This window comes from Rattus rattus, chromosome 2 (assembly GCF_011064425.1).
Source record: "Rattus rattus isolate New Zealand chromosome 2, Rrattus_CSIRO_v1, whole genome shotgun sequence".
Taxonomy (NCBI): domain Eukaryota; kingdom Metazoa; phylum Chordata; class Mammalia; order Rodentia; family Muridae; genus Rattus; species Rattus rattus.
The window spans coordinates 103,076,165-103,085,817 of record NC_046155.1 but is presented as its reverse complement, the minus strand read 5'-3'; the positions used below and the strand labels follow the sequence as shown (position 1 = coordinate 103,085,817).

At 35.6% G+C, this 9,653-nt stretch overlaps 1 protein-coding gene across 1 annotated transcript; it reads left to right on the top strand.

Moving 5' to 3' along the window:
• Window positions 1–653: 653 nt before the first annotated feature.
• Window positions 654–2,435, top strand: LOC116894077 (olfactory receptor 52D1-like). Its single transcript, XM_032895800.1, has 2 exons — window positions 654–681; window positions 1,486–2,435. Exons 1-2 carry the CDS (start codon window positions 654–656, stop codon window positions 2,433–2,435), a joined length of 978 nt encoding a protein of 325 aa, XP_032751691.1.
• Window positions 2,436–9,653: the final 7,218 nt, after the last annotated feature.

Genomic DNA, 9,653 nt, shown 5'->3' with positions numbered 1-9,653 from the left:
AAATACATAAATGAAATTTACATTTCATAATATATGAATTGTTCACAGAAAAAAATCTGACTCAATGCTATCTACTGAAAGATTTGAAAGTGTTGACTGTTATATCATTACATAACTGTTAACCCATTTAGTTTTCTTTGATTCTTCTTCTGCTCAGCATTTGCTGTGATTCACATAAGCCATGCCCTGAGACTTTCTAAGGCTTCTTAGATGCATGTGTCCAGCTGTTTCAAACTCAAAAGAATATACATCCCTGCTGACACTGTAAGTAAAATCATGAAGTTAAACAAAGTATTTGGATGTGAAGCTTCAAAAACAGGGTAAACATCTAAAATACTATCATTTCAATTCATTATTGAACACTCTGGTTCAGACACTGTTGAGTAATGGCCATAATCTTAAGGACTCTGTAATGCATAGATATCCATTATAATGAGTATTAAAAAGGTTAAGACCTATGATATTGTCTTTAGTAAAATAAAAGAAGTAATTATTCATAGCAACTTAAATAATATCCTCATGATCTATAAATAAAAATAGTATAATAAGTAAGCCAATATGAAGCTGATCAAAGTGTCAAAGGATACCAGCAAAAATTTCAGAACAATCGGAAAATCAGAATAGCATGGGTGGAATAGAATACTGTAGAATCAATGTACAGGAGAGCAAATCACCTGACTAATCTGATACATAAAAGGAAATTATGGGAGGAGAGACCACCTATTACAATCAAATTTATGCAATAAATAAACCATATAAGCTAAAGAGTGAATATCAATTCTGCAGCCAGTGAAGGGCCAAGAAAAATATTCTGCATTGATCATCCTCTACCTCTATCCTCATCCTAGTTTTGATATCACATTAATAATAATCAGGCAGATGTACACATGTCTCCTTCCAATCATTTCATAGTATTGACACATTTTCCCAAGTATTTATTGTCCTGTGTCAAAATTCTAAGTAACATATCAACTGGTATTTACTAGAACATTTGCTGAGATCTAAAAGTCGTAAATTCTGCACGGGACATCTCCTTTTATCTCTCATATATCTTCTATGACTAATGCTTATTCTTCTATAATCATGATTCTCACACACTAATTTCTAGTTCACTTTTTAAAAAGCAAAATAGTAATGCAAAATAATATAGCAATAAAAATATAGATGATGACATATAGATAAAAGGCATTAAGGTTCTTCACTGCATGGAAGATACAAGAATTAAATTTATCTCATTAAAGTAGTAACATGATTTTCAAAGACTTCACGGTTAAAAAATCTAAATCTGAAGTTTGGTGATGCTGTTTTAAAAACAGAATGACTACAACTTTAGTTGATTCCATATAAGATGAAATAATTTGTACGTATACATTTACAAGAATTCCAGTAGTTCTGTGGAATATAGTCACCTATATTGACTTCCTCTTAAATATTTTATAAATTATTATTATTTCTTTCAAGGTAACATCCACAAACTTTTGATACTTATCATGTTAACATACAATGAAACTAATGTCCATCCCTCAACCTTCATCCTCATTGGTATTCCTGGGTTGGAGGCAGCACACATATGGATCTCCATCCCTTTTTGCATGGGCTATATTTTGGCATTAGTGGGAAATAGCTCACTTCTGTTCATCATCAAGACAGACCCCAGCCTCCATGAGCCAATGTACCTCTTCCTCTGCATGTTGGCAGTGGCCGACCTCGTGGTGTGCACCACAGCTGTTCCCAAACTTCTCAGTCTCTTCTGGTTTCATGATGGAGAGATTCGCTTTGAAGCTTGCCTCACTCAGATCTTCCTAATTCACTCTTGCTCGACCATGGAGTCTGGTTTCCTTGTAGGAATGGCCTTTGACCGTTATGTAGCCATTTGTAACCCATTAAGACACTCAGCTATTCTGACACGCACTGTAACTGGGGCAATGGGTCTGGCTATTGTACTTCGTGGAGCAGCCTTTCTCAGTCTTCACCCTTTCTTGCTACGATGGCTTCCCTATTGCAAGACTAATATAATTTCCCATACCTACTGTGAGTTCATGGCCCTCATCAAGATCGCCTGTGCTGAGACAAGCATCCGCAGAGCTTACAGCCTCATTGTGGCCTTCCTCACTGGTGGGGTGGACTTCATACTGATCATTTGCTCTTATGTTCTCATACTCAACACAGTCTTCCATCTTCCTTCCAAGGATGCCAGACTCAAAACTCTGGGCACCTGTGGTTCACATGTCTGTGTTATCTTAGTGTTCTATACCCCAGCCTTCTTCTCCTTCCTCACCCATAGGTTTGGGCACAAAGTGGCTGCACATGTACACATACTTGTGGCCAATATGTATCTTCTCGTACCACCCATGTTAGACCCCATAATTTATGGTGTAAGAACAAAGAAGATAAGAGACAGGTTCCTTAAATTGTTTCATTTCCAAAGAGTTTGAACTTATTTTGCTGTTGAGTAACAGCAAAAGAAATATTATGCTTTTGATTTTACTTGTCTTTATTAAGATCCTTTGTTTTTTAGAATCAAGTGATTGTGTTGTTTTCTGAAAAAGTTACTGATCCAAATGTCATTTCTACTTAATGATTTTCTTAGAATTTCAAGACCACTTTCAACACGAAATATAACTAGTCCAATTTGGAGGTCTTAATTGTTTTATTTCAAAATGTGGCCTCACTTTATTATTTTCTAGAATTTTTGTTTATGGATAATTTTCTTGCATGTCAATCTATGTGCACTCTTTGCATGCACAGTGCCCGCACAGTTCAAAGAGGACATCATATCTTTTGGAATTGAATATGTGGATAGATGTTAGCCACCATGTTATTACTAGGAATCACACCTAAGCCTGCTTCCTGAATGAACAGCCTTAACCACTGAGCCATCAGTCCAGCCCAGAGAGTCTCATTTTTCTGGTTTCACATGATCATTTAAATCTAATCAGTCAGATTATTATGAAGTTTATTTAAATATTTGAGTTAACGTAAGTGCCTGCGCGTTACACTCTGAGAAACATGAATCTAGATATGTTTAAAAATGCAGGTTTATAAAACAAGCAAGAAGCATTGCAGAAGGATAGATTTTACTTACCTTCACTTGGACATTTAGACAGCACTTTACAGTCCTCTCTAGAAGGTGTGATTATTTCCTACTTGTACCTACTTTAATGTCCATCCTCCATTTTTCAGGGGATCTTTATCAACTAATCTAAAAATCGGTACACTTAAAATTGTGCCCTATCTATCAGAGGACAAGGAAAATGTCCAAGTGATGATTGGAGTTAAACATCCACATTTAAAGATTTTAAATTATGACAATGTTGAGAGCATTTAGTACCAGGACCCTTCCCCAGCTGGCACATTGCTAACAGGGAGGCCTGCAGAGTAAATAAGGAGTCAGGGAGATGAGGGAGGGGATAGGGTTTAAGAGGCCCAGGAATCTTGCAGCTCTGACTGACTACCAATTTGTACTGCTTTATTTATACAGGCTTCACAGAACTGAGACAGACTAATGATTATCCAAGAAATACAGATTACGGGTTTGATTTTTCCTTACATGTCCAGGTTTACAAGTTTAGTCATAATTTGAAAATACATACAAAACAGGTTTTATTTTTATTATCAGCCCTATAACTCAAATTTAAAGAATCTAAAGAATGTCTCCTCCAAAGCAAACATTTATTGTACGACAGCCTGCTCGTAGGCTGTAGGGGTTTGCATTTTAAAAGCACTGCAGACGAACAGAAATATCTGAAGAGACCTTCCTATGAATAGCAAATACTAATTCCTAACTTCTTTTACTATATGTTTCATCATCTATGCTATAAAGTAGGAAAAGAATACGATTTTATCTTACTTACGGTGTTCTATTCCTCCAGAAGTGTGCCATATGTGACCCTTTTCTTTAAACTACAATTTCAGAGCTCTAAGTGCATTCTAAAGGAAAGTCTTGTATCTGTAACCTTTCCCCATCCAAACAGAGTTTGTCAATTGTTTCTGTTTACTCTGCACCAATTATACTGTTTGAGTTTGCTCATGGGCAGATACCACAAGATCTCTGCAATAATAGCCCATCTAGGGATTCCCAGCTCACTAGCACTTATCTGTGTATAACAATCTACAGATCAGAAGAAAGACCTCCAAATAGTGACCCGATAAAATTATGTTTAGAAATGTCCTAAGAAAGACTCAGACATTCTTTTCTCTGGAAAAGATATAAAATGAATTATGTAGAATTTCCCCAAGAATCCAACTTGCAGAGTCCAAAACCTGAAAGCAAGAGAGAGAATGACAGTGATTGTAACATACAGCTCAACTTTGCTGGAACCGTGTCAAGCAGCTGTGCTGGCTTCATGATTTTCACTGTTTCTAGTGGGCATAGCTCTGCCAATGTAGTTGGTTTTCCAGGTATAAACATGTCCATGTAGTTTGTCTTTTATATAAGAGTATAAGTTCTGACTTCTGATACTAGCATTTTACTATTAGAATTACCTGGCATTGTTTATTTTATATCTTCAAAATGTTTGGGTTGATATTGTTTTTAACATTCATAGTGTTCTGTGTACATTTGTCTCCATAAGAGTAATACCCAGGAAATATATTTATATATATTACATGTCATCACATATTATGTACTAAGTGCATACTTTTCTCAATAACATCATTAATTACAGCAAAGAGTTATGGGATTGCTGCATTCTCAAATAGAATTAACTATGAAAATACTTATTTCCACAACTGAAATCATACATCAACATTTATAGGACGTGATATAAATCAGAGCGAGAATGAGAATAGGGGGATCTTAAAAATGGTAATGACGTGACATCTGTGGTTGGCTATTAACCACATATTAACAAATCATATTAACAAGTTTCTTATTGTTCACTACATTACACAATTACATATTTTAATATTTGCTTAATGGCAATATATGTGCGTTAGAATCCCTTTTAAATGTTTACTAAAATGATTTTTATTAATAAAAATAAATAATAATGTCCCAAAATTTGTCCCATTTTGTACATTTTTTATAGATATGCCATTTTGTTTTTCCACTCATCATATTATGCTAGTCTTTTGAGGTCGTTATTGTACATTTCAGGATTATATTATGACTTGGCAGAAGTCTGTTCCTGGACACATTTTTGTGAATTTGCTAGTAAAACACTTTACTCTTTGACTGTTACTGTATTGTTTGGTTTTGTTACTAGGGTTTATTGTTTCTCATGAGTGAATCTTACCATAATTATGCAGAAATTATAAAAATCATATTAAAAAGACTACCCATAGCATGTATGTGCTCAAATGTAACTACAGAGAAGGAAACACTACAATGGAAATTCCATTCTGATTTCCATGATTTTTAAGTTTTCTGCCTTTTTCACTATGCGAATGGAGAAACACATAAATTTTCTATTGACTAGATGAAAATATAAGGCAAGAGCTCCATCTCTCAAAATAAAATAATGAGAAAATTTGACAATTGTTTACTGGATTTAAGTTTTTACATGTGTTTTGTGTGTTTCATCACTTAACTTATACAACTTCATTTAACATAATGTTCACAAATAGGAAATGGTCAGTGGTTGTACATTTGTGTATTCTATTGGCCAATGAGTATACAAACAGCAATCTAAGTCTATGTTGTTTCAATATCCTAATTTTATTATAATCTTAATTTTATCTACAACTAAATTTCAACAATGTTCTCAGAAATACACTTTCTTATAGACATGGCTGTCAAAGATTACTATTATTACATCTGTGTCCTGTAACAACCCATTATTTAATACACATTTTCATCTCATATATTTTTATTATTTTTATTAATCATTTTATTCATTTACATTTCAAATGATACCCCCTCCTCTGCTCTCCCTCCATAACCCTCATGACATTTTCCCTCTCCTCCTCCCCCTTTGCCTCTGTGAGCCTGCTTCTCCACCCACTTATCTACTCCTGCTTCACCACTCTATCATCCTCCTACACTGGGCCATCAAAACTGTACAGGACCAAGGGCCTCCCCTCCCATTGATGTCAGATAAGGCCATCCTCTCCTACATATGTATCCAGAGCCATGGATACCTCTGTCTATATACTCTTTGGCTGGTGGTTTAGTCTCTGGGATCTCTGAGTGGTCTGGTTAGTTTACCTTGTTCTTCCTATGATGTTGCAATCCCCTTCAGCTCCTTCAGTCCTTCCCCTAGCTCTGTCATTGAGGTCCACAAGGGCAGTCTGACGGTTAGCTGTGAGTATCTGCATCTGTATTGGTCAGGTGCTGGTAGAACCTCTCAAGGAAAGCTATACCAGGTCCCTGTTAGCAAGAGCTTCTTGGCAACAGAAGTAATATAAGGGTTTGGCATCTGCAGACGGGATGGATCCCTAAGTGGGCCAGTCTCTGGATGGTCTTTTCTTCAGCCTCTGTTTCACATTTTGTCTGTTTCTTTCCTTTGGATGGGAACATTGCATCCTATATAATTTTTAAAGGATGAGAGAAAATATGTGAGTTTAAAGCACAGTTTTTCTTACTAATAAAAATTATTATGGAGGTTTGTGGTTTTTATTAAGAGACATTGATAATCTTAAAGTCACTAAAATTAGGTATTATTTTCCCAGTAAACCCTGGGAATTTTGTGGCATAGTGGATGAAGGAATTCATAACTTCTTAGAAGATACCATTATCAGGGAGAGTGTGGATGTTTCATTTAAATCACTCTATTCTCTTTTTTTAATTGGATATTTTTAAATTTACATTTCAAATGTTATCCCCTTTCCCAGTTTCCCATCCACAAACTTCCTATCATGTCCCCATAACCCTTCGATCAAGTTGACAATTAGTTCTTACCCATAACAAAGGACAACCTTGCTAGTTCTGTTAGATGTAAAACTTTGGAATAATAAAAATTTATTATTGTATTTTGTTTTACTTTTTATTGCACTATATATGCATATATATTTATATATAGTGATTCAGATATTCCATTTTATAATAATTTAAACTCCAAATGACTATAGTAGCTGACTCAAGGTAATAAGAACATGTAAACATCTGCCAAAATTTTTGAATGTCCAATATACATGTTCTCAGAGGAAGGTGGGCTAGGTATCGTTCTTAAATTCTGATTTCACTGCCTTTAAAGTTCATAACATACACAAAATCTTTTGTACATTGCTGTTCAGCCTTCTTCTTCTGCATCCTACCTTTCCCAGTAAAATGGTTCATCACTATGATGCACAGATGATGAAAAGTGTTCCCGAGAGCCAGAATCTTGTCACATTCTTGGTAAAAATAACTTCATTAGACAAGCTTCATACTTAATGAGTTACAGTGCTTTGGGATGTGAGTTAAAGCTTCAGTACATGTTCCAAAATAAAGAGACATTTGCTTCTGTGCACATGATGTGTGTCTGGAAATCTTTCTACCAATCTAGAGTGTGTGACAAATGCATGGACAGAAAGTTCTCCACAAAATTTACGGGGTAACCTTCCAAGATAGAGTGGGGTGACTTCTAGTATGATCAAATTGAAGCTCTGCAGAGAAAATTCTCTAATGAGTCAGGCTTAAGTTACCAAACCGAACTTAAAGTGTTACTTGTTAGATCATTTCTTACAAGTTGGTGATTATGGATGGAGGATCCCAGAGATTTAAAAATAAAATAAATAAAATAACACATAATAAATTAATTAAAATGAACTAGTACCATTTCTTTTGTTCTTCTACTAGAAGCTGATTATAAAGGTCTATTGATGGAGACACCACATAGTTTAGTCATAGAATGTGAAGAAATCAAGCAGAGACTGACTTAACAACTTCCTTTATCCTGGGTAGCTTACATTGTGTCAGAAGGTAATATACAGGCCTTGAGGTGGGATCATGATTTTTTACTGGGTTATGATCTCTGCTAACTACTGCCTGGCAATGTGCATCCATTAGTGCAATGGTGACACAAATGTGGTGGATAACCAAAAGCTTTGTGGTTTATAAATCCCACTCTACAGGCAGAAATTCATATTTGCAAACCTGACCAAGAATCCATGGCAGGAGTGCTCACTATACCCTAGAGGAGCATCTATTACTGCTATTTTACAGAATAAAAATAGTGTCAAACTTCTTTCTAAATATTGTCATTATACCTATAATTAGTGCAGCTCTCCTTCATCTTTATAGAATCCTTCTATTGTAACAGAAGGGACTAGATGGACTGTGGGTCTAGTAAAAACTAGATACCACTTTTCTGCTAAAGGAATACAACAATAAAATGGCTCAGAAGATTATTCTGCTAGACCCATAGATCAGTTCCTCACTAAATCATAATCTTTCAGTAGATAGGAACTAACACACAAAGCCATAACTGGACAGTGTGTGAAGAGTGACTTTGGAACATTCAGGGCTAAATGGGTTGTTTTCATCAAACCCTTCCCTTCAGGGCTTAGGAAGCTATGAGGAAGAGAAGGCAGGAAGATTTATAAGAGTCAGGAATGATGGATGCCATCAAGAAAATGATGTCTTCCAGGCACAACTTATGCATATATGAACTCACTGAGACATGACCTGCACAAGTTCAAGCCAGACAGGCTCCCAGCACTGAGAAGGGGAAGTCGACATGAGCTCCCACACCTAACTAAGCAACTACCTCCAATTGGCGTCTGCTTACAAAGGAAAAGTTAATTTTTTCCATTGGATTCTCACTGAATATTAACCACATGTAAAGGTAGACCCTAGTCCTGCAGAAGTTGGACATCACAAAATGAATTCAGAAGCATTTTTCCCTAGATTTTTACTCATATTAGTTTGTTTGGGCAAAAACCCTGTTGACTATACAAACAAAAAATGTTTGTGGCCAGAGGATGCAAAGTGTTTCATGATAGAAACACAAAGAAAGCAAACTGATTACACACTTGGTGACAGCTATAATTTTCAAACAGATATGACTCCAAGGCAAATACTTTTTTATCAAAAATTCTTTATTAAAAACAAGCAAAAAAGGACACCATCTAATGTAGAGAGAGCAAAAGCCAGGTGTGGGGAGATCAATACACATCTGAATTCCATAAAAACACAACATGGGAAACCACAAAACATGCGCAAAAGACCTCAATACTAAAATAATAATAGTAACAACAATAATAATAAAATGTAAAGAAAGGAAAAGTGAAATGGAAAATGAATAGATAGATGCTCTGACTAATCATTATGACACAAAATCCTCCAAAAATGTCATTGGCTTTGCTTTTTGTTACCCACAAACTGCTTAAGAGTGGGTCAGGCCCACTCTTAAGAGGAAGTTGTTTTGGACCCTTTTCCTCCTACCAGAATGCCTCATTCAGTCTTGAATAGAGGGTTTGTGCCTAATCTTATCTTACATTGCTCTGCCATGTTCAGTTGATATCCCTGGGAGGCCTGTTCTTTTCTGAAGGGAAACAAAGAAGTGGATCTGGGGGAGAAGAGAAATGAGGGGGAGCTGGGAAGAATGGAAGGAGGGAAACTGCTGTTGGTATATATTATTGTATGACAAAATAATAAATAAAAAAGAAAAAATAAAAATATATAGCTGATATTTTAAAAGAAAGTAGTTTGTATGCCCACTAAAACTCTGTTGGGGAAAACTAATTTTCATTTGCAAGTGGTTATTAATTGGAGATAGTTTCTGGGTTTG

Bases quoted from the DNA above. Each gene is read 5' to 3' on its own strand.
- LOC116894077 (XM_032895800.1), top strand. From the start codon at position 654: ATGTACAGGAGAGCAAATCACCTGACTA. The intron at 682-1,485 runs ATCTGATACATA...AACTTTTGATAC, and splicing joins GAGAGCAAATCACCTGACTA to TTATCATGTTAACATACAAT.